The sequence below is a fragment of the Mauremys reevesii genome, linkage group 5, assembly GCF_016161935.1.
Source record: "Mauremys reevesii isolate NIE-2019 linkage group 5, ASM1616193v1, whole genome shotgun sequence".
Taxonomy (NCBI): domain Eukaryota; kingdom Metazoa; phylum Chordata; order Testudines; family Geoemydidae; genus Mauremys; species Mauremys reevesii.
In genome coordinates, this window is record NC_052627.1 from 30,715,267 (window position 1) to 30,740,867 (window position 25,601).

General features: G+C 39.5%; 1 protein-coding gene across 1 annotated transcript in view; it reads left to right on the plus strand.

Moving 5' to 3' along the window:
- Positions 1-25,601, plus strand: part of COL25A1 (collagen type XXV alpha 1 chain) — a 438,508-nt gene that overhangs the window by 371,792 nt on the left and 41,115 nt on the right. Inside the window, exons 20-21 of the mRNA XM_039542396.1 lie at positions 4,945-4,989; positions 24,250-24,312. Coding sequence (XP_039398330.1) covers positions 4,945-4,989; positions 24,250-24,312 — 108 coding nt within the window. The remainder of the gene's footprint in view (positions 1-4,944; positions 4,990-24,249; positions 24,313-25,601) is intronic.

Consider the following 25,601-nt stretch of genomic DNA (forward strand, 5'->3'; position numbering starts at 1 on the left):
TGCCTTTGACCCTTTTTCAGAGGATATGATAGGATGCAGGCACAGATGAGAAAGCTAGTGACTCTGTGTCTCCTCAAGGAGCCTGAAGGTGCTGGAAGAACACCAAGCAGAGGTTGGATTTTAACACTACAATCCTGGGATGTGTGGGGTAGCAGTTTTGCTTCCCTCTGGAGTCTACAGGGTTTCCTGGAAACAACCCTTCACCATCCCCTACCTCTTGTAAAGTAAGAAACCTTTCCCCTATCCCTACAGGAGAACTGGAAATGTATTCCATAAGGTACACTTTTGGAGATTTTCCAGTACTGGGTCAGGGGAGAAGTAAAATCATATACTGTAGTATAGAAGGAATATCAGGCCAGCTATATTCTAAATCTCAGTTCCTTTTTATGGACATATGGAACTCTGAGAAACCATTTTTTAAAAATCAGTAAAAGAGAAAATTGCAGCTGAGTTTCTCTACTTGGCAGATTTTAATCATAATGATTTGTAACAGACTGTATCCGACTATTATGATATGCAAATTAATTTGTTAGTAAAACTCAGTTTCAAGTAGGAAAGCTAGTGAAAGCAGTTTTAACTAGCTAACCTCTGGAATCATTGTGCATCATGTACTGTATGTTCTACTTGGATAATAAACTACAGAATGCACTTTAAATGTTTAGATTCATACTCTCATTTGCTGTCTGCTAGGCAAGGAACAACTAGCAGTGATTTATTAGCAAGCTATTGATCTCACTGCCCAATACAATCAGGTTTGATATAATAGAGGTAATATAGATAAATAACCAGTAGCCATGAACTCCACATTAATTTAGAGTTTTATAAGATGATGAGTTTGTCTTTGTGTGGTTGCATATGATGTTATAGAAAGAAAGTGCCAGGCTTTTGTCTCAAACATTTACATTGCCCAGGATATTTTGAATACTCATTCTATCTCTGCATTTTATAGTTCTCTTTTTTAAACTTATGAATGAATTGGGGCATGATCCTTAAAGGTACTGAGGTCTTCAGCACCTTACTGTACCAGAAGGGACCGTGCACATTTCCTGACACTGCCTTTCCAATGCACCTCAGCCTTGACCTACAGTACAACCTCCAGTTTCAGCATCAGGCCACACTTGAGCATATATTGCCAGTCAGACTAAAGTGAGTGGTTGTTTTGTGATGTGGTCTAGTGGCTACTTTGAAACACCAGAACGTATTTTACTTGTGATCTACTGTAAATCATATTTGAACTCAATACTTTAGAGGCAAAGGGTTGTGGATTTATGCATTGTGCCACCTAGCCCATATGTTTCCCTTCATTATATATGAGTGTGTGTGTATGTGTATATACACATGCAAACACATACACATACACACATATATATATATATTTTTTCAAACCTTACAATCTGGAGGCAAAAAATATGTTCTCTGTGAGATCACTCTAAATGTAATACCAATAAACTGATGTGAAGATAATACTGTAAATAAAAACAGTATCTCGCTGAAATAAGATGGGTCAAAGTTTTAATGAGTAGATGCTGAGGTTCAAATTGCTTGTATTTACATGAACATATCTGTCAACTGAATGTGCAAAACAAACAGGTTATTGCTCATAAAATATCTGTTTGCATGAACAATTAACCAGTTTCTTGCACAAATGCACATATGTGGACTTCTGCTTCTGGTCTTTAAAAATTTGACCCTGTGAGAAAAATTCTTCTCTCTGATCCACAGTAAAGGTATTTTATCCACTGCAGTGCAGATCTCTGTTGTGTATTCTGTAATCCATCCTACGTGGAACTCCAACTCACACTAGTCTGAGTTCGGTATATAGAACAAGTGCAGAATGTGCGATAGAGGTCTGAACTGCAGTGAATAAAAGACCTGTATTGTGGATCAGAGGGTAATTTTGCCTTATATTTTTACTTCCCAGTGAATAGAGAATATGGGCTAAATCCTATAGTTCTTACTCAGGCAAAACTTCCATTGCAGACAACGTGAGCTTTTCTTGAATAAGTAATAAGTATGGAATGAGGGTTTGACCATTCTTATATATACACGTACAGATTAATGGATAAATACATTCATCTATATTTACATATCATACTTTAAATGAGATTCACTATTTGAGTGTAAATATAATGAAGACACAAAAAATTAGCAATGAGAAACGTTTATATAGGCATAAACTGTGCAAATGTCAATTTCTCAAATTTTTGTTCTTTCCTATTATGAGGACACCTTCAGAATGTACATATATTTTTACAGTACTCAATGGGAGTTTTCTCTGATTAAATGCCAAGAATTTGATCCTCCATTAGTATTCACTAGAGTAGATATATGTGGAGACCCACTGAAGTTCTAGATCTCAATGTAGAATTGGAGCCTTAGTCTTTACTCGAAAAACTCCCATTGTGCACCATAAAATAATAAAAAGGACAGAGCGAAGACATCAAGTTTTGGTCCATGTTGTGCATTTATTCATGTATTGATTTGTATGTGAGGATATTTTTTATGTCTGAATGAAATACGCCTGTTGTGAATGTATGAAAAAAGGTTAGGTGTGCCATATACATTATAGATGTAGCCCACGCACATTATATATGTTCTATAACAACGTAGAATATTTGACTGCTTTAGTTTGATAGACTGACGTTTGTATTCAGCTTTTGTTTGTCCTTGGAGTCATTTAATCTCATAAATCATATCAACCTTATATTTTGAAAAAAGTTAAGGAATGGAAATACTGTCCATTCAACTACAATCAACTTCATAATGGAACACTAGCAATTGGAATGTGTTTTTAATCTTGCCTTGAAGAGTACATTTTAATCACTTTAGTTGCGGGGGGAGGGATAGCTCAGTGGTTTGTGCATTGGCCTGCAACCCCAGTTGTTAGTTCAATCCTTGAAGGGGCCATTTAGGGAACTAGGGTAAAAAACTGTTTGGAGATTGGTCCTGCTTTGAGCAGGACATTGGACTAGATGACTTCCTGAGGTCCCTTCTAACCCTGATATTCTAGTATTAGATTAGTTAGAATTTGAGTTCTCCAAGACAGGGACTATCTTTTTGTTATATGTGTGTGAAGTGCCTAGTACAGTGAGGTCCTGAGCCCTGATTGTGGACTGTGCAAGCCATGGCAATACAAATTAAAATAATAATAAAAGAGCTATTCATTATAATGATTAAACATTTATATTTAGAAGTGAATTTTACTTATTTTAAAACAGAAGTCACATCCACTTCAATGACAGCAATTGACAGATTACAGTATTAATGTCTTTGTTTCACTAGTATATCTGACTCTTCATGCAAGAAAAAAAAAAGATAGAGTAGAACTTTTGGGCTAATACTATATCAATAGTGAATATAATACATCCTGTTCAGAGAATTACTCTTTAGACAGGAGTAATGGTCCAGTTTCTGTTAGACAATGGTAGGCAGTGAATCAACTGCTAATAGAATCTGCTGAAAATGATACCCTGCCCTCCATTCCTTTATTGTATTTCACATTTAAAATTTCCGAAGTGGATTGTCCTTTTCAGTAGCGTCAGTCAGAAAGATTTGTTAAAATTCTGGAATGACTGAAATCTACAAGGAAGCTGGTTTTGGATCCTCCTAAAATTTTTAAGAATTCTTTCGTTTGGCAAATCAATTTTCAAATCAACTATTCTGTTTTTGGTTTTGTTGTGGCAGATTGTAAATTTGCTTGAAGTTCTTCAAGTAAGTTTTAATATTATCACCTAAAAATATAGTGCAATTGGTTATGTAAGATGAGGAATTTGTGTGTGCTTGTAATCTCCATGCACTGGCCCAAACCACAACATTGAGATCTGGATTTCTGTAACGTTCAGGAATGGATGAATCTAGAGTTTAGTTCAACCAGTTATAGACGGAGGGACCAGCTATAAAGTTTGGACCGGATCTTCCCTATAGGTCAGGGATGTTCAGATCCTGGGCCTTGGTTCAGGTCCATCTCTATGATAACCGGAAATCTACTGTCTGTCTAATTGTATTGCCCTTGAAATCATAATTATTACATCCATTATATTCCTAAAGCCCTTTGATTTTCAGTGTTCATAATTTTCCTTCTACGAGGACATAGTTTCAGCACCATTTCAACTAACATCTTAAGATGATTGTATGTGTGTACATGTTGTGCTTGTCCTTCTCTCCCATAGAAAAATATCAACTTATTCCAGAATGAATGTGTTCAGTCTTCAATTCCTGTTACATATTTTCTTCTTGAAAGTAGAGTATTTTGTTCTTTTTTATTGCAGTGCTAAATAATCAGGGTATTTTTTAGAAGTAGTGCCGTAGTTCTAGTTTATTTGCTTATGGTACTTTGTGGTGTTGTGTGTGTGCATTTCTACTGAAATGTGGGCAGTGTTGATGGTTCGATAAAAAGGATAGTTAATTGTAATTGAGTAATCCCCCTGAAAATGTACAAATTAAATTATTTGTGTTTAGTCACATTTGTAGCTAACCTACACAGCACAGCACCCTATACAGCCAATAACTGACTAGGGCATAGAGTTAAATATCTGCAATTGCAGATTTGCAGAATTATTGCAAATGCAGTAAATGTCAGTATTCATATTATTTAATTAATACTATTTATTCCCTATCCTTTTGATAAAAATACTGGCCAGAGTTTTCAACCTGTGTGTCTAGTTAAGCTCTTAAATCCATAGGAAATGTTTAGGTCCTTAAATGTAGATTTAGGAGATTAAATTTAGGCATTCAGTTTAAACATTTTACTTATACTTGTAGGTTAGCAAGCCCTTTAATGTACATTGTGTTGGCCTGAGTATCTGTGATCCCTAAAATGAATAGCAATCACATATAGAGTATGTGATCTCATACTATACCTACTACAGTGTATACCTGGTTGTTTTCTGGATACCACTTATAAATGAATATTGTTCTGTAATGTTATGTAATTTTCCTGTGTAGGGTGAACCAGGTCTTCCTGGGCTTCCTGGACTCCCTGGGATAAAGGTAAATACAACCATAATATCTATGTAGCGGTACTTACATCTTCCTAAACATTTTTTTATTTTAAAATGGATTTTGTTACATGAAGGCATCACACAGAAAATTGATCATCTCTATATGAATGAATGAACAATATGCTTTACATTTTAATGTGCAGTAAAATGTCACCTTACTTTGAAAAAAAAACAACCTGAACTACTTTTAAAATGTCTTTTTTACAGTTTTATTTAATTCAGGAAGCTTGTCATCAATGTTTGGTTTGTAGTTTAATGAGTATTTGCCAGTAACAATAGTCTACAGAACCTGGAAAGCTAAGAGCCAGAGAACTGTTTTCATTATTCAGAAATTGTGGAAAACCAGCTATGAGCAAAAATAGTCTCTGCTCTCATTGCTTATTAGTAATTTTCACTAAGTTGAAATATTTGAATAAGAAGAATTTATCCAATATTACCATTAAGCAGTCAGACAATCTGTGGACCGATAACTGGTTTATCTGCTGACTTCCAGTCTGCCTGTTATCTTTAGGCAAATTATTATAAAAGACATGCAGTCGGTTCAGCCCTGGCATAAATGTTGCATTGGGAGTTGCTGCCAGTTATACTGGAACTCAATTCGATTCATATTGTATTATACTATAAAAAGTGAGCAGAGTTAAATGTTATGAATGAGAGCTGGCTGGGTTGATTGCTTCTCTTTCATGGCAGAGGTTATTCTTTCAGACAGTGAAACCTCTTAGAATTTCTTTATATTCCATTTTCAGCATGGGCCTGTGAACAGCTGATGTAGAGCTTTTATAGTCTCCCCACTGAATATAGGAGATGAAATCTTGCCTCTATCAAAGTAAAAACTCCCTTTGACTTCAGTGGGACCAGGCTTTCCTTCAAAGTGTATAACAGTCTCAGTGACAGCTGTCAAGTGCCACAATGTTTTAATTTAGTGTCCATTTTTCATTTGTGGAAAATTATAAGAGGAGTTGATTGGACATCTTTCACATGCAAGAGCATGTGTGCTCATTTTAAAATGTGGACTTAAGTGTCTTAATACTGAAAGGTGCAGGACCTGGAGATAGAAATTATGTTAGGTCCTGTCTGTTCTGTAAGAAAGAACCATGGTTTAACAGTGTTGTGAAAGATCATGTTGCAAATGGATCCTTCAGAATGGTTAAATTTATAGTGTAGATGGGACCGTAATATACGCGAACACTTTTAGTCATTATCTCTCTCTACTTTGGAAATAAGTCTTTGTTTTGTAGTATGTCCATAGTATAGTTAAGTTGGAGGCCACTGCCAGCAGATAAAGATCAATTATTGTGGGAACTTGGCAGATGGAGATGCTGATGCTGGCTGGCATGGGTCTCTTCCAGTCAGCCAAAAAAATAATAAAAAAAAAAAAAAAAAAAAAAAACAATAAAATATATTATTATATAGCTGCTATATGTGTTATGTATCTTATTAACCAATTAGCAATTGCTTAATTGCCCGCCATAATTATATATAAAAACATACTAAAAAAAAAAAATAACTTTACTACCAATCACATTAATTATTAAGCTCTATCCGTGCCCGCCTAAAAAACACCAAAACGCAACAAATTATCAAATCTGGCTTTGGCACTGGAAAACCTGAGGTTATGAGGCAACCAAGCTAGAAGATCTTGTTACAGTAACATCTTCTGGAGGCTAGCAGAACAAGCACTTTTGAGATGGTTCCCATTGGAACATATACGTTTTAATGAGGAGAAAGATGAAGCTCTTTGGAAAAAATCAGTGTCTCATCTCCTAGTACAGATTCAGTTCCTAGAAAGGAATTTTCTTTTTTTCTAGATTTCTTAAGGGGACCATCCACAATAATGAATTCTCTTTCGAGCACCCTTTGACTTGTAGTTTTTGATACTATACTATGACAAAAGGAATGAGGAGTACTTGTGGCATCTTAGAGACTAACAAATTTATTTGGGCATAAGCTTTCGTAGGCTAAAACCCACTTCATCAGATGCATGCAGTGGAAAATACAGTAGGAAAATATATATACATAGAGAACATGAAAAAATGGGTGTTGCCATACCAACTATAACGAGACTAATCAATTAAGGTGGGCTATTATCAGCAGGAGAAAAAATCACAAGTACTACTCGTTCTTTTTGCTGATACAGGCTAACGGCTACCACTCTGTATACTGTGAAAGGTGATCTGCAAAAACTCCAGTGACTGTCGCTGACAGCTGGACCCGAAAAAATCTAAAACTAATTTAAACATGTCTGTTAGGGCATGTCTAGTTGAACATTTAGTATATGACAAGCTGGTGTGTGAATCTACAGTGCTGCAGCCTGCCGTGCACTAACTGTCTGTGTGGACCTTGCTGCAGTGCACTAAAAATTCCTTAGTGCACTTTGCATACTGCTGTTTCAAACCTCTGAGAAAGCCTTTATTTGTGCTTTTGTCTCTTCATATACTATCGTTTTGGAGATGAGGGGAGCACAAAGATGGGGGTAGATAGGTCCACTTGAGAGACAAAAGATTAGTGATGTGAGAAATGGATGGAGCATGAAGTTCTGGATATTGTGGAATAGATGTTTTCCAGCATTAAGCCTCTGGAGTGATGCTGACTTCTGCTGGAATAATGCAGGGTTCAGTGGTAGAATTCATACCTGCCACATGAGGGGCCCAGGTTCAATTCCCAGCCAGTTCGGTACTAGGTGTTCAGATACTATGGTATAAGGCTCTATATAGAAGAGAACAGGGCCCTAGTGGTGAAAAGCCTGCCTGGATGTGTGCGGCATTGTTTGAGATGCCTTCGAATGCTATTTCACTGGGGAGCCTGCAGACAGCCATTGCCACCTCAAAGGTAGGCAGCAGTGGTAGGACAGGTACTGGCATTGTATCTAAAATGCACAGATTCTTATGGAGCACTGGATGCCATTTAAAGTTGCATTCCCTGACCAAACCCTCAAGGGAGCATGGCACTATGTAACCTATCAGTGGAAAACTGAATCCAGAAGAGAGGATCAAGAGAACATTAAGTGATAGGAAGCTACCTTGGATGAGCTAGTCAAGTGAATGAAGAAATAATAATATTGCCTTAGATCAAATTTACAGTAACATGGACTATATCAGTGTACATTATGGAGAAGGATGCAGATGACTGAGGAACATGTTGGCAGTTCTGCTATGTTCCAGATCCCCCTGGAATTGGCTTGTAGTCTACAAACTGATACACATAGGCTTCTCCAGGGCATATGAGAATTAGGGCAGGGGAGACTTTCTCTTGTGCCACCAAATTCTAAGAAAACTTCACTTAATGTCTTCCATTCTTGTAACTCTGATGGAGAAGAGAAGTACACAACACGTAGGCATTCTCCTGTTTTATGGATGTCATGTGATAAATATGAGGTATAACCTCTTCTGTTCCTTAAATGTGTCATTTCATCTGCAAAGTCTTTTCAGCTATTCTCCTGAACCTGCCCACTGTGGCAGGCTGTATAATGAAACACAGTATGCAACTGTAAATATCAAGTACACTATTTATGGTACAAGTTTGAAAGCAATCTTTGTGTAAACTTTGTAAACTCAAAGGTCACTTCAATCAATGAACCATGCCTTTCAAGCTGCCTCTTATCTTTCTTGTGCTGGATGTGGTACATTTGTAAAGGGATCCATTAATATATTTTGGAAAGAGTAGCCAAGGTCACTTACAACATTAATAAGTATCAGTCCGTAGAAAAGTTTCAACTTCATAATGTGCAATTATTCAATTAGTTATTTAATGCTGTAATTTAGTATACCTTCCAGATAGTCATTTAGAGGTTGGTTGAACATGATTTCAATCTGAATGAGTGGCAGCATTTGAAAGGCACATTAGTATCTTGTGTGAATTCAGTATATTTGATAAAGACGTTATTAATTATATTCCTCGGCTCATTCACTATATGCATATGGATGTTTTGGGAGTGCTTCCTGATCTCTTGAATCCCTTTCATTATCAACTGGTGCCACAGAGAGTACAGAACTTCAGTCAGTTATTTCCAAGACTGTGATGAAGCCAGCTGTGACATATTGTAGAAACTTTTCTTGACCACCTGTTGCTGTTTAGAAATGGCTGGAAACTTAAGGAGCGTCTGAATGTTTTCCACCATGTCATTCAGGAAAATGAGTAAAGCACCTAAACACAGAATATTGACTCATCTCTGTGACATCTCATGTTAGCTAGCCTTTAGTAAGACCCTATTACTGTTGCCGAAAGGGTGCAGAATACTTTCAGTAAGACAAAAATGTAGTAACTTTGTTTTATCCTACTCTTCAAGAAGTCATAAAAAGGACATACAAAATGGCTCATCTATTGAAATTGAAGGCATTTGTAATTTCATTCATTTGTGATCTCTAGACCTTCTCTCAAGGTATTCTATTGGCCTGGTTCAATTTTGTGGCATTTAATCAATACAGTCATTAAATTTGACATCATCCCAGCTTAACCTTTACCAGAAGATGAGCTGTTTGCAATGGTTGGCCCACTACAGTATATTATGCAAGAACAGGCTTTCCATCAACATTAGACCTGATCTGTTTTCTTGTTCCTCTCATTTTATGAGACAAATACTGGGGCAAATCTTGAGGTCCCAGCTGAGTTTTTAATCAGCCCTTATTCAAGCAAACTCTCATTTAAGGATTTGGCTTCTCTGCCCTACTTGTTTTGTGACAGGGAGAGACCTACATATAAGAGTTTGCTCTATTCTCAATTCTGAGAGAGACTATTGAGTTGCCAAAACTCAGTCACCTACATCTTTCTACAGAGTTGCTTATATAGGCCATGTGAATTAGATCCAAGCCAACATACTCTGTTCCCAGCTGCATGATGTCATTAGAAATTTTGCCTGAGTAAGGACTTAGTAAAAACTGGCCTCAGGATCTGTCCATGTTTGCTTTATCTAAAACAAAGATAATTCCAACCTTCATTTATGTTGTGTATTTGAATTTCATTTTTTATTTCTTACCAAATCCCAGGATCTTGTTCCCTGCTTGCACAATTAGTGGCCTAAGAATCATGTTTGAAATACTTAAAACTTTTCAGAACCAAAGTTTGAAGTTCTGAGAGTCAAATAAACTTTGCATCCAATAGAAAAGTGACTTCCATGCAGACAAAACTTTAGAAACAAAAGCCAAAACTTTCAAACCTGGGTACCTAGAGTTGGGATCCTAAATCTCTTATTTAGATGCTATTGAACTGTCTTGCCATGGAGTCTCTTCCTTTGGCCTGTTCTGTTTAGTCCTTGTTCTGTTTTCTGTCATTAGAGGGGCTGACAGGTTTCCAAGGCATGGTAGATCATGGTAGGTTCTCTTTGGAGAGGAATCCACAAGCCATTCCTGCATTCTTCAGGTTTCCCTTTCTCTCTTTAAAAAAATTCACAACAGGTCTTACATTTTCCATGGTGTCTCCCTTATATCTCTGCTCCTGTTGCCCTCATGCGTTGCTACCAAGTGTACAACTCTTATTAGTCCTAGAGACCATCATTCCAAAAAATTCCTTCTTTCAGGGCAGAAATCAGAAAAAAAAATCAGAGCTGGACCTTGAACCCTTCTAAATAGAGCAGTTCACCTTGTGACTGGCATCTAAATAAAAATCCTTTGGTTTTCAGAAGTGCTGAACATCTCACTGAAGTCACTGAAAGCTGACGAAATTCAACCCCACACTATCTTTTGTGAACACTTGCACAGCTTCCTAATATGCATGTGCCCACATTTGAAATCCCTGGTGAAATATGCAGGTTGGTTAACTCCCACCCTTTCCTCACCTAAATAATGATGTCCTGTGGGTAGGTTATCTCTGGGAGCAGAAAAAATAGATAGTGCATGCAGGTCAGATGCTGGAGAGTAGAGTTCAATGAACTGAGTGTCGTGATAAAAATGGACAGTGGCAGGAAGTAATATCAGGAGGGTTTATACTGTTTGTTACATTGATTTATAGACCTGCTTTCAAAAGTAGATACATGGAATTACATATACAAAAAATTACATGTACAAAAATAGTTCGCAGTTGTACACCTAATTTGAATATGCAGTTACGAGGATTGCAATAGATGCATATATCAGGTAGTTGGATGCACAGAAAGTAGTTACACAACTAACTGTACATTTGCATGCCCACTTATCTAATTTCCTTATGTCATTATGGCAACTGCACAAATGAGGGATGTAATTGCTCATACCTAATTTTGAAAATCAAGCCCAGAATATGAACTCATCATTGACAATGGACTGTGAATAAACGACTAACTGTTGCAGGTGGCAAGAGCATTTACTATGGCATTCCTCAGGATATATGCAATTCTTTGTAATCCATCAGAAACAATATCCTCTGAATCCACAAAAGCCAAGATTTCTTTCCTGGAAAAGACACTAAAGTACTAGGGAAGTGAGAAAAGGGTAAAACGTAAGTAACTGAAACACAGGATGTGAATTCTATTTCCCCAAAAGCTGTTACAGGTTAAAAGATTGATTTGGTAGAGGGAAACTGTTTTACAGTGTCTTTTTTAATTTGCATCTTTGTGCTGGATAAAGTCAGTCCAAATTTAGAATCCAGTTGAGTAATCTGAGAGTCCAATTACCAGACCCAGGTATTCAGAAATCAGGGATTTTATCAGCCATAATGGAGACCTCAAATCAGTAAACTGAAAACACTCTTATGATGTAATGCCACCATAGAAAATGTTTTCTTGATTTCAGATAGTCATAAATGAGTAAAAACAGTTGCAGTTCATTTTTAATATTAGCAGCAAAAGCCCCTTAAATTTATCCTCTAACTTGGTTCTAGAGGAAAACAATTTTTTGGACAGACTGTAGAGTCTCATTCTTTTCTTCTAGTAATTTAGCAGATCAATCATTGTAAAAGTTGGCTGCCTTTAGGAAAAAACAAGGCTCTTATTACAACAAATGTTTTTACTGTAATCCTCAAAAGCAGGTATCATGCTGACTTGAATTCTAATTAGCCTTTAAGTAAGAAGTATTCTGTATGACTAATGCATGCAGAATCATGACACGTTAATCAGAATTATTGCCGATATTTTTAGCACCCTTGCAAATCAGCACATATTTTTCAAGCACCGCTGCACTTCTCTTAAACTGAAAATTGGACTCACTAAAAGGCAATAAATGTTGTAGAAAACAGAGTCTGGTTATAAGCTGAAGCTTTGGGTTTTTAGGCAGGTTAAAGAATTATACATTTTGCCTCTAATGAATCATAAAAACTGAACAAATGGTCATAAATACAAAACCAGAGATATTTTTCCAAGTTAAGAAGTTGATTAGGCAACTGGGTTGATCAGAAAGTCAAAATATGGTTTCATGGCTGATGAGGGAGCCAGGGAGCCTGTGCAATGGGGCACCTATGGAGCCAATTCTGAATTAGTGTCAAAAATTGAAAAAAAGGTCTAAGAAAACATTGTTTATGGGGTTTCCCTTTACCCCCTTCATTTCCTGACTGTAAGACAACTATTGTACTCCTTCTGAGAACAAAATAGAAACAAAAAGACACCAGATGCCAGTGTCTGAGAATCAACCGGGGAGGCAGTGGCTCAGATTCAGGCCTGATGTACTTCAGTGCTTTCATTGAAGTTGCTTTACTTTGTTCTTTTTAATCTCAATCTGCCCCTAAATCTCTTAATAGCATAAAGGAAGGAATACAGCTCATATTGTTTCTATTTTAAATATGCCTAGGCATGAGTCATGAGGGGCTTTTAGGGCTGGCACATCCCTATGTATGATGGGCTAACAGATGTATCTGTTAGACTGGATAAAATGAGGACATTTCAGTTTGCACAGTCCATAGTTCTCCCTGCTAATAGGAGCACAAATGGAAGAGGGCATAGTAAAAATGGATTGGGCCCCCCCTTTGCAGTGGGCTGTCATGGACTGGGGCTCTGCAATGTGCATGGGGGGCGGGGTATGTTGCTGAGCAAGAGGCTGGTGGGTAGTGGCGGATCCGCTGTATGCCGCCACCAAGAGAGAACTCAAAAGCATATAGCTACAGAGGTTCGTGCTGGGAACAATATTAACTTTAAAGAGGGGTTTGCAATAAAGAGCTGTGGTCGTAGAGTGAGTGGTTTGACAAATGGGAAGGACAAGTGCTTGGCAGGTTTGGCTGGGGGTCTGTAAGGCTTAAGCCTCTATTCCTTGGAGATTCCTGGTCCTTTGCCCTCCCACTTCCATGTAACTACCATAAATGCTTCAGAGTGAGGAACCTCTGATAACTATAACACAGCTTCACATGGTGTTCTGGGAGAGTCTTTGCCCTGGCAAGATTTTTTTCTATGGCAGGGAGAATTGAGCCCATATTTTTGTATTGCCTTACACAGGTTTTTCGATAAGAGAATTAAAATACCTTTAAATTCCCCAATAATATAATTTCTGCATCACTGACTGCTGGAGGTCAAAAATATGTAGTATTGTTGTGGCTGCATTGGTCCCAGCGTATTAGAGAGACAAGGTGGGTGAGGTAATATCTATTATTGGACCAACTTTTGTTGGTGAGAGAGATGAGCATTCAAGCGTAAGCATCTCACTCACCTACAAAAGGAGGTCAAAGTGTCAGCAAATTTTTTAAAAGTTGTCAGATGTTTTAGTACACTTTTTGTTGTAAAAGTTCAGTTTATTTGTGCATACATAGTTCTCACTCAGAAAGAAATTGTCATTAAAACATTAATGATAAAAGCAAAGCCCTAGTTACACCTTTACAACCAAATGTATACTACTTACCCACAGTTGTGGCATATATATTTAGTTTGTGTGTTATTCTAAGCAGCGTATTTATATTATTTTAAAAATCCACATGCTATAGAAATATATTCCAGGCACCTGAAGCAGAGTAGACCTATTTAAAGTGTTAAGTGTTAAATAATTCTGTTGATCTGCATATGAACTATGAGATGAAGACCCAACCTAAGTCAGTAAGTGGTTAGAAACCTACTGCTAATAAGTTGCAGTGTAAATCCTTCAACAAATTAATGGTGATTAAAATGCCATTAGCACAACAGGTGGTGTTTTCACCATTGGGGGCTAAAAACAAAGTACAAATTTGCACAGCTATAGCAAGGAAGATACCCACAGTAAGTGGTGTTGCTCTTACCCTTAGCCTCTCAAATCAAAGTTTGTCTTCACTTCCTCCCATAAAAGTGAAATAGCCACTGAAGAATTTGTCTAGATAATAATCTTCATAAAAAAGTGGACTGTCTTCAAAAAAAAGTTTAACATAATTACAAGCTTCTCTACTGCTGAATCTGAAAGCCCTTTTAAGTATAAAACATTAGCTAAATATCTATCTAGCTTACATTCTGTTAGATGTCTGACACACACCATTTGTTTTAATGAACTGACACATTTTTTCATTTTGATGTTCTGTGTTTACCTGATTAGCAGCTAAAATATTACTAACAAGGTTTGCAAAAAGTATCTTCATAATTTGTCAGTTGCCAAGACAGCAATTGCATGAACACTCATAGTAAAAACAAAGAGGCATGGATTATTGTGTCTGGTGGTTTGATGTGATCGCATTTAACCAAGTAACAAGTGTAAACTTGTCAGGCACTATACAGCCTTCACATGGACTCTCAAACAGTCCCCTGGGGCACTCTGAACTATCTTGCCACCCAGGCAAGCTTGATGCTGTGATAGATGGTCATTTTACACCAAAGATCACAAAATATTCAGGTTACTCACAGTCCCAAAGTCACTTACCCCAGGTCAATTTGCACCTTACACCACGGACAACACTTGTAGCCAAACCTCTAGTAAATTAATTAAGGGTTTATTAATTGAGGCCATGTCAATACCACCACTTATGTCAGCAAAACATAACACTGCCCTGAGCAACATAAATTTTGCCGGCATAAGTTGTGAACAGCACTGTGTCGGCAGGAGAGCGTCTCCCACTGACATAGCTACCTCGGCTCCGTGTGCATGGTTTAATTGTGTTGACGTGAGAGCTTTCTCCCGTCAGCATAGAGCAGCTACACGAGAGATCTTACAGAGGCTCAGCTGCCTCAGTACAGCTGTGCCACTGTAAGGTCTCTAGTGTAGACATAGCCTAAGAAAAAGAAATGAGTTATTTGGTTGAAACAGGTAAACATACACACACACACACACACACACACATGCACGAGTTGCAATCTTAGGTTTCAGATAGTGGTAGAACTACTGAAATACGCCATCTCTATAAGTCCTTTAGGGCTAACTCAGGTTAATCCTGGGGATCTCTTGCTTATGTTTAGGAATCTTTGCCTCTTAGAGGCTGAACTGCGTAAAAAAGATCCTAATTCCTTCTGGCCAGATTTTATCCCTATCTGTCTAGAGGCCAAACTGATGGGATGAGCGCTTCTGCATGTCCCCCTCTTCATGGGTGTGCTGGGAGCAATCAACAAAAGTATTGCTCTTTGATGGCTTACAATAGACCATTTGGATTCAATAGGTCTTCTTGATGGGCCAGAGATAGCCCCTCCTCATGGGTGGAAACTAGTATTTCACTTGGTGATGTTTCTTTCTTGACTGGATTTATAGTTTCAGAGTGAACATTTGTACATTACAGAACAAACACTTCAATATTACCTTACTGCATGGGTTAGAGATATTATAAGTGAGATTAATGGACACAGCAATTTACAAGTATTTCATAAAGTCTAAACAAGTCTAATACCTATTTTAGCAATACTAACACACAGGTGAGTCAGACTGGTTTCCATCTACGCATTTGATAGTGTTTGCTTGAGGCTTTGGGACCTTGGCATGAGCTGGCACCTGGTCTACCAGCATCAGAAATAACAACAAATGATATGGGTCCTTTTGCATAGTGGAAGTAATTAATGAACACAAAAATCTTAAGCTAAAATACAAACAAGCAATTCTCAGTGTTTTTTTTTAAGCTCACTGGCAGTACTAATTGTAGAGGAATTGCTGATCTTCTAGAAAATTCCAATGACCAATCTCCTACCACAATCCTCCTGCCTGCCTAACATGTCACCTTCAATATTTCATGTTCTTGGACCCCCCAGGTCAGTTTCCTGCAGCCCGAGCTGCTATAGTAGATCCTTAGAGGATAAAACTTCTGTTTTGCTATAAGAGACTGCACCAGGTGTTTAGATAAGTCAAGGTTAAAGGTGATCTTGATTTTATAGACTGCAGTGTTCACTTCAGCATCTTACGGTACGTCTACACTACGGGATTATTCCTATTTTACATAAACCAGTTCAGCAAAACAGATTGTATAAAATCGAGTGTGCGCGGCCACACTAAACACATTAAATTGGTGGTGTGCGTCCACGGTCCGAGGCTAGCGTCGATTTCTGGAGCATTGCACTGTGGGTAGCTATTCCGTAGCTATCCCATAGTTCCCGCAGCCTCCCCCGCCCCTTGGAATTTCCAGGTTGAGATCCCAGTGCCTGATGGGGCAAAAATCATTGTCGTGGGTGGTTCTGGGTAAATGTCATCAGTCACTCCTTCCTCTGGGAAAGCAACGGCAGACAAGCATTTCACGCCTTTTTTCCCTGGATTGCCCTGGCAGATGCCATAGCATGGCAACCATGGAGCCTGTTTTGCCTTTTGTGCCTGTCACCATATGTGTACTAGATGCCGCTGACAGAGGCGATTCAGCAGCGCTACACAGCAGCATGCTTTTGCTTTTGCATGACAGCAGAGATGGTTACCAGCCATACTGTATCATCTACCATACCATAAATTGGTAATAAGATGATCATGGTTACCAGTCCTTTTGCACTGCACCATTTGCTGCTGTCATAAGTGCCCCTTGCTGAGATCAGCCAGGGGCGCAAAAGCCAAAATTGGGAATGACTCCCTGAGTCAATCCCTCCTTTTTGGTATCTAAAAATAGAATCAGTCCTGCCTAGAATATGGGCAAGTGTACTAGAGAACCACTGTATCATAGAACCAGAGAGCACAGCTGCTCTGTGTCAGATCCTGCTGAAATTATGAGCTGTATGCTATTCACAGGGGGTGCTCCTGCAACAACCCCACCTGTTCATTCCGTTCTTCCCCTAGCCTTCCTGGGCTACCATAGCATTGTCCCCCCACTTGTGTGATGAAGTAATAAAGAATGCAGGAATAAGACACAGTGACTTGTTAGTGAGAAATGGGTGGAAGACAGCCTCCAGCTGCTATGATAGTCCAGACAGGACAGTAAGGAGTGTGGAGGAGAGGAGCCCAGCATCCCTCTGCTAGTCCAGGGGCAATTGAATCTTTTCTTTACACATGAAGGGTGGGGGCTGATGGAGCTCAGCCCCCTGTTGCTATGATGACGATGGTTATCAGCCATACTGCACCATCTACCAGGAAAAATTAGGGCCAGGCGCCCTTGATTGACCTAACTGATGCTAGTTGGCATGGTTACCAGTCCTTTTGCACTGCCCCATGTGCCAATAGGCTGATGATGAGGACGGGTACCAGTCATATTGCACCATCAGCCACCCATGGCGGGGGGGCGGGGGAGCAAGGATGTTGGTGTTGAGTGCTGCAGCATTGCATCTATCTGCAGCATTCAGTAAAGATAGGGTGACATGTTAAAGAGTCAAGAGGATTTTTTTCCCTTTCACTTCTGGGGGTGGGTGGGGGGGTGCGTAAATTGCCGAGCTATGCCCTGACCCACCGCGGACACTGTGTTTGACCCTAGAAGCATTTGGAGCTCAGCCAAGAATGCAAATACTTTTCGGAGACTGCAGGAACTGTGGGATAGCTTGAGTCCTCCAGTCCATGAGTGTCCATTTGATTCTTTGGCTTTCCATTACGCTTGTCACGCAGCAGTGCGCTGAGCCCCTGCTATGGTGTCTGTCCGGAGTTTTTTTTATAATGATTTTGAATTTCTTCTTCTGTAACGGAGCGCTGATAGAACAGATTTGCCTGCCCTTACAGCGATCACATCCGCTCTTTCTTTATTTTGATTTTTAACTGCATCGCCACACGTGCTGATCGGAGCTCCACGCTGGGCAAACAGGAAATATTCAAAAGTTCACGGGGCTTTTCCTGTCTACCTGGCCACTGCATCTGAGTTCAGATTGCTGTCCAGAGCGGTCAGTGGTGCACTGTGGGATACTGCCCGGAGGCCAATACCGTCGATCTGCGGCCACACTAACCCTAATCCGATATGGTAATACTGATATTAGCGCTACTCCTCTCGTTAGGGAGGAGTACAGAAACTGGTTTAAAGAGCCCTTTATTCCGATATAAAGGGCCTCTCAGTGTGGATGGGTGTGGCGTTAAATCGGTTTTACGCTCCTAAAACTGGTTTAAACGCCTAGTGTAGACCAGGCCTCAGGGTCTGAGAATCTATGGGTTGTCTGGATGTTGGCATGACACTTATCTGCTACCTGACTGCAAGCTGCATTATCTTATATCTAGAATTGGTTTCCAGGATCACAGCTTTTGTCCCCACAACCTTATGCCTACTGATGCTGAAGTAAAGATGACTAAATACAGATATGAGAGATACCTACTGCTTACTTAATCAGCAATGGAAGCTGAATTTAGTTTTTGAGGATACATTTTAAACAGAATAACACAAGAGCAAATACGATTAATCATCTAGGATGTCATTCACTCCAGTTTGGAGGGTCTATTTGAGCCCTTCATATGGGCCCTAGTTATGGGTAGAGTGATTGGCATGAGTGCTCTGCACTGGGGTGAATTTTTCATCTATCATATCTACTAGAAAAATAGATTAATGTGTGTGACAGCAGGTACTGTAAATCCTAGTGGCATTATGTCCTTGCATTAAAGGATGCTGCATCCCACAGTAGTTAGAGCCTGATTCTCATCTCACTTAACCAGCGCAGATCAGAAGTAACTGCAATGAAGTCAATAGTTATACCAGTATAAAAGATCTGTGCAAGTGTGATCAGAAGAATGGCTTCTGTGTCATGTCTGCACTATGGTCTAATCAAAATGATTTTCCCTTTTCCTCTGCATTGCAGGGGCATTAGCGTTATTGAGATAAAACTGTTTGTTTTCATTACGTTTCAGACATCAATAAGCCATTTGCTTTGTTATCCGAGCAGCGTAGATGATGATAAGACAGAAATCTGGCAGTATTAGCACTATATTGTAGATAGGATGAACAAATATTGTTTGCAGAACAAATGTTTCCTTTACGAGTAACTGACAGAAAAACCAGGGAATGGGCTTCCTAGAGTTACCTGCACATATTGTGAATGGCACAAAAGTACTCTTTATGGATATTTTCTATCAGTAAACATGCTGTAGTTACACTGAAAAGCTGTCAGATGTCAGAGATACACATCCAATGTATAAATCATATTGTTAAATAATGATTTTTTAAAAAAACTTTCAAACTTAGTTCTGTTTGCAAATCACTCTTATCTTTGAACACTAAAGCTATTGATTTGGTCATGCTCATTTCCTTGAAAATATATTATATTCCACTTTGTGCCTGATGCTTCCTGGGAGATCCCTGGGGTTGTGCACCTCTCTACCACCTACCCTGTCTATGCTTGCCTAGGTCAGCTCCCCTGACACTGCCAGCTTCTGGCAACACAAGCGCTGCCATCCAGGCCTCCACAGGCCGTGCCCTCTGTGCAGGTCAACAAGAGGCACACTCCAACACCTGAGTCATCCAAGCATCTCCCTGGAGTGCCCAGCCCACACTCAGAATTCCCAGATCCTCTGTTCCCAAAGGAAAAACACACCGCAGCTTACCAGTTATACCATAGAACACAGCTTTGCTTAACACACAGCACTTAGATTTGTTTATTGAGAAAGCAAGTACAGTATAAGTTTCTGTAACAAAGAACAGGGATTCAATGGTAGCAACGAAGGGTTACAGATAAAATGAAATCATAGCACACATATTAGAGCCTAAACTTAACTTCCAAGACAGTGTCATTTCATACAGAGCAAAAGCTCACCCAGAATCCTTCCAGCACATTAGAGCCAGGTGTGGTTGTGATCTTCCATTCATCAGGCAAGCACTCCTCAGTGGAAAGATCCAGAGTTTGTCTGTGTTTCTTCAGTTTGTGGCAAATTGCCAGCACTATTATGATAGGTGCTTTCTCGTCTTGGGGGGGAGGGGGTTCAGGGCGCCATTTCTTGCCCCTGAATTGGAATATTAATTGCCCCACTAGTGTCCTAGAGGAGGGGAGTGGAGAGGGGGGGACCTGGGCCTGCCCTCTACTCCAGGTCCCAGCCCAGGAGCCCTGAGGATAGTGGTGAACCACTTGAACTGATGGTTCCTTCCCCTGGGCTACTTCCCTCTCCTGCCCTTCAGCTTGTGGCGGGGGGGCTTCCTGCCCTCCCTCTGCACAAGCCAGGTGTCCCTTACCTAGGGTCTTGGACTTCTTAGCCCACCGCAGCACTTTTCCAAACTTTCCTCTGCTTCCCTTCAAACTGTTCTCTGCTCCAACACCAATCCACTCTGCTCCAACTCCTCCAAACTGTTCTCTGCTCCAACACCAATCCTTTCTGCTCCAACTCCTCCAAACTGTCTGATTGAAGCAGGGGTTTTTATCAGGTGACTGACTGCAGGTGCTCTAATTGGCTTCAGGTGCTCTAATTAATCTATAGCAAACTTTCTTCCCTCTACAGGGAATAAGGCTCCCTTCTAACCCTCTCCTGCTGCTCTCTGGCCATGCTGTATCACAAGTTATAGTCCAAAAATCCATTGTCTTCACTTGCAAACCTGATAATCCTTGCTGCTTCTGTTTTCCTGTCTAGGATAAGCATTTTGCTCAGACCATAAAATAGGTGAGACATATACAATAATCAATATACATGTACACAGATGGATAGATAAACATCTTCTGCCTGAAAAAAACCTGTTTCTCACCTTTTGATGACCAGCCCCAAGTCACAGACCTTAAGAACGTAATTATCAATGTATATATACATAACGGTTTTCATATTATCCACACATAAGATTTACAATTATTATGAGGCCCAGTGTGACACGGGCTTTCAGTAGAGACCTATGTTACACTCACTGGCAAAATAGTATGTAGATACCAGACCCATGGGATCCCTGTAACTTTTATGCATCCATGTGCCATCTGCCATTTGGCTGCAAGAGCTCTCTGGGTCACAGTGCCTTTCCTGGTTTTGGTGCTTGAGTACAGAGAGAGAACCATGCTCCGGCAATGATCTAGGAAGACTATAAGCACAGCTGTGTTCTTTTTTTTTCTTCCCCTGCTTTGTGGCTCCTGGAACTACAGTGATTAGATCAATCTTCCATTTTATCTATCTATCACTTCCCTCTTGGCTCAAGTACAGTAGCTTGGATGTGATTTATTTTCCCTCACTACCAGTATTTCATATCTGCCACTTCCCTCCAGGGCATAACGTGAGTTTGGAATTTGGCCCTCGTCTTTATACATTTCAGACATGTTTACACTAGACAAAAAGCTTAAGGTAAGGTACTTGGATCCCACTTTTTCCTTCATGTGAAGTTGCTCATAACTTTGTGAAGGTTGGACCCCCACACTAAAGCTGACTCTGCTGAAACATTCAGAAGCGCCACCAGAAGCAGAAATCTGTGAGAACATCTGCTGATGTCCTAATTCCTCCTTTTTTCTAGCTGCAGGAGTTTTTAGGGTATTTGCGAGTATCAACCCAGTCTCCACAGGAGGCCTTAAGATATGTGGAGGAGGAGGGCAGCCACAAGGGGTATGGCCCTGGCAGGTGGCAGCACTGTAAAGTACGTGAACGTGCATAGATGTGGCAATGAGGACATCAACCTATATATTTTTGAGTGCAACAAGTATTTTTTTCTCTTTAAAATGGCACAACAGGTATTTATAAACCATATTTTTGTCTGTAAACTGTAGCCCCCTCACCCCAGCAGTTTGCATCAGTGACATTATTACATTGAGAAATGTAGTACGGAATCACTGAAACAACCTGAGGTGACTTATCATCCAGCAACATTAACAGATGTGGGCTTTTTTCTGAACATAAGAAAAAGTAAAAGACAAAAAGAATAATTCTATGATCATATGATTTGCCAAACACACTCCTGTGTGTGCTCCAAAAGCAGTCATAGTAGGTGCCAGAATTCTGGCTGGCAGAAGGCCCATCCAGAGCTTCCCTGAACCCCCTTATGAGCACAAATAAACCACTCAGATGAGTTGTATTTAGGGGTCGTTCCCAGGGCAGGGTTATAGTTCTGTATCTATACCTCACCCCATGCCTTGCTCCAGAAGGAAGGTAGGAATATGATGGGCTGAGCTTTTCAGATAAAGAGAGAAAGTGGAGTCCTTTTATTTACTTCGATTTTTCGACTACACCTGTCTCAGGCCCAAGGATATAACACAATTTATAGAAAACTTTTTTGATAAAATATAAAAGCAGGTCTCCATATAAGCCCTGCACTCTCAGATCATGGAAGTAAAACCACAGACCTCTTACAATACCCTCCATGTTTTCTGGTACAAAGCACCTGTAGAGCAATCTCTCTCCAGGTTTGCGGGGGAAGCTGGGATTGCAGTGGAAAGATTTTGCCAGCACTCGGTTTACAGTGTAGGAAGTTCCTGGTATGAGCCTATGCACAATGCTCTGCCAGAATTCAACCCAAAAGCTTTGTATTAAGATCTTTGGATAACATGTCTAAGCCTGGCTACTGATAGAAAGAAGTTGGGTCATGGGATCAGTACTTGTTTCTTCCCCTAGAAATCATAATGAACAGGTCAAGTAATAAATCTGCCCAGCTAGCCAGGTGACAGTTTGTGTTGGGGTGCTGTAAAATAATTTTGAGCTGTCAAGCTCCTTCCTAATTTTAAAATAAATTACTGAAATTCCATGGCTGTGGAGGGGAAGTGCTTTTTTTATTTGCTGTCATTAAAAGGGAATGCTTCCTTCCTCAATGAAAACCCGAAGGTTACTCTCACTGGTGTGCACTAACACAGTTACATTGCAAAGACAGCATGTGAGCTATAGGATTATTTTTATTGTTATAACATACCCTCTAACCTCAGTAAGAAATACATGCTTCTGCATTATTTATTTCCTACTAATTTCCTCGCTTCCCCTCTCTCTCTTTTTGTGCTTTAGCAGATATGCTGGCCTTTGTTTTGTACCACTAGTGGTACATGGATCAGTGATAGCAGTAATTTTCATGTGGAAATATGCAAGAAACCTCCCTGAGGTCATAACCTGCACTCTTTTTCTCATCAATGCAACATATCTGTATTTCCATGCCGATGAGCAAGTTGATACTTCCCTTCATTTTCTAATTGGAATTAAATGTTATTCAACCATATGTCTCCCTTTTCATATCAATGTAAATTTATAAATGAGGAATTTGGATGTTTGTGTCATTCTAGGTATTTAAAATAGCAAGTGTTTGTGATTTCTTTTAAATGAAGCCATTATTGATCTGCTGCTGAAAGGTGCTGTTCTTCATCAACTCCCACTGACTTCAGGGGGGACTGAGGGTGCTCAGTGCTCAGCAGAATCTGTCTGCATAGAAGCAAGTAGAATTTTCATGCTTAGATTCAGGGGATACCACTAAAACTGATATGTGAACATTTTTTGTTAAAAGTGATTGTTAACTCAGTAGTACTTTGGCCACCTGCACTCATGATGGCTTGATTCAGATTCATGGGGAAAATATAATGCTAGGAACCCTGAGGCCTCATTCAGGAAGAGCCCGTAAAGAAAAACACATGGTTTGTCCCTTACAGACCATACAGAGTTATTTAAAGCTTTGTGCTGCAGTGTAGTCGCTAATCTAGGATGTGGTTGTCACAGCTGTTACTTGCAGGGCAGTGAGAGGGGATAAGACCCTCCTTACTCCCTACACACCTGTGCTCAGATTGCGACTGACCATGGTGGGAGAGAGCGGAGGCTACTTACCTGTTGTTCTGCTCTGCAAACAAATGCGCAGGAAGGGTACAGGGAATGAAAGGTTCTCAACCCCACCTACTCCCTGAATCCACCATGATGTTAGTCTTGCCATGGTGGATTTTTGTTTGATAAATTGCAGCATAATATAGGGCCATGTTAACAGTTCTTAGCTTCATAAAAACAAGATTTGCAGCTTTCCAGTTTATTTGTTTTTCTCAAACTATATGAAGCTTTGCTCCAGGAAGTATGCTGATGGAAATAATCCCTGATTAATTAGTCATCCCTAATTAATTTCTCTATAGTTGTTGGATCACAGCTGGAAAGCCCTGAGTGATTGGGGAAAATACTATTAAAAGTAAACTGATTTTATTGTAATACATTTCTATTAAATGAAGAATAATTTAATATGCTCTCATCTGTTAAAGGGTGAACCAGGTTTCATTGGTCCACAGGGAGAACCTGGATTACCAGGGTTACCAGGAACAAAGGTAAGTTTAGCTTCTCCTATATACTCACACATATTATAATGGGTTTCTTCGTGTTAATGACCAAAAAAAAAGTTAAAAGTAAAGTTGAGGGTCTATAATCAGTCATTTAAGGATGAAAATCCTTATAAGAATGTGGTACTTATAAAAAACTGCCAAGAAGTTTAGAGATCAGGTTAAAACTTTAAACTACACCCAAAATTTGGAAATATTAAAATTCATGCTTTTGGTACCCAGGTTACTTTAAATTAACCCTGCAGTGTACCCTGAGAAAATCAGAAAGTCAGACTACTTAACCATTCATAGCCATCTCAAGCTCCTTAGCTGCCTTAGTCAACGTAGCCTCTTTAAAGCTACCAAAAGCCTAAATTAGGCCATGAGAGCCAACATGCCGGTATGGACAATCTATCTTAATAACTTTTAAGAAATGGACTCCAAGCAATGAAACTTTAATCTTGAATATATAAATCCATTAAACATTGTTCTTTCTCTCTCCTCCTCTCTGTTCTTTTGCAACTGAGTGGGAAATAAAGTTAAAAGAATTTTTGAAGTCTTGTGGACTCACCTATTGAGAGTCAAATTTTGTGAACCTACTGTCCCATTCACTTCAGATTTGGAAGGAAAAAATGGAACTCCAGACCAATTCTGAAGCCAACTTTCCATTTTTAAAATGTTGTATGTATTTTAAGGTAATGCTGGAAAATGCAAAACAAGCGTTGAATGGAAAGTTTCAACCTTAACTATGAAGTGGTGCTGTTTCTATCCATTTCTACAAGAGGACACGATTTATTCCAAGGCTTCTAGAGTCCCTAATTGCTTCATTAGCCATCCCCACCCCTTACATGCAGCCCCAACTCAGTATTCTACACCTGTATTACTTCTAGATGTGACTACTACAATGAACTTTACCTTGGGAGAAGTGTGAAAAGCACTCCATAGCTCTCACTTGTGCAGAAAGCTAGGGTGAGCCAGCAAAAGTGGTTTGTTTGCTGCACTGGCTGCCAATACACTCATTTAGAACACTGGAACTAACTCACTCAAGGGTTATGAGAATGGAAGTAAGAGGCAACACTACCTTAACTTTGCTCCCTTCTGTCTATGCCTTATTCTGGTCTTTTGTTACATACTATTTCTCAGAAAATATAGTCTTGTTCAACAGAAAATGACTCAGATTACGTTACAGAAAACATCCACTTCTGCTTTCAGGAATGCTGTAAATTTACCTAGGAAAAATATTCTCTATCCCATTAGAGCTCTCAGATGGGCTTAAAAGTACATACTATTTAGTTTTT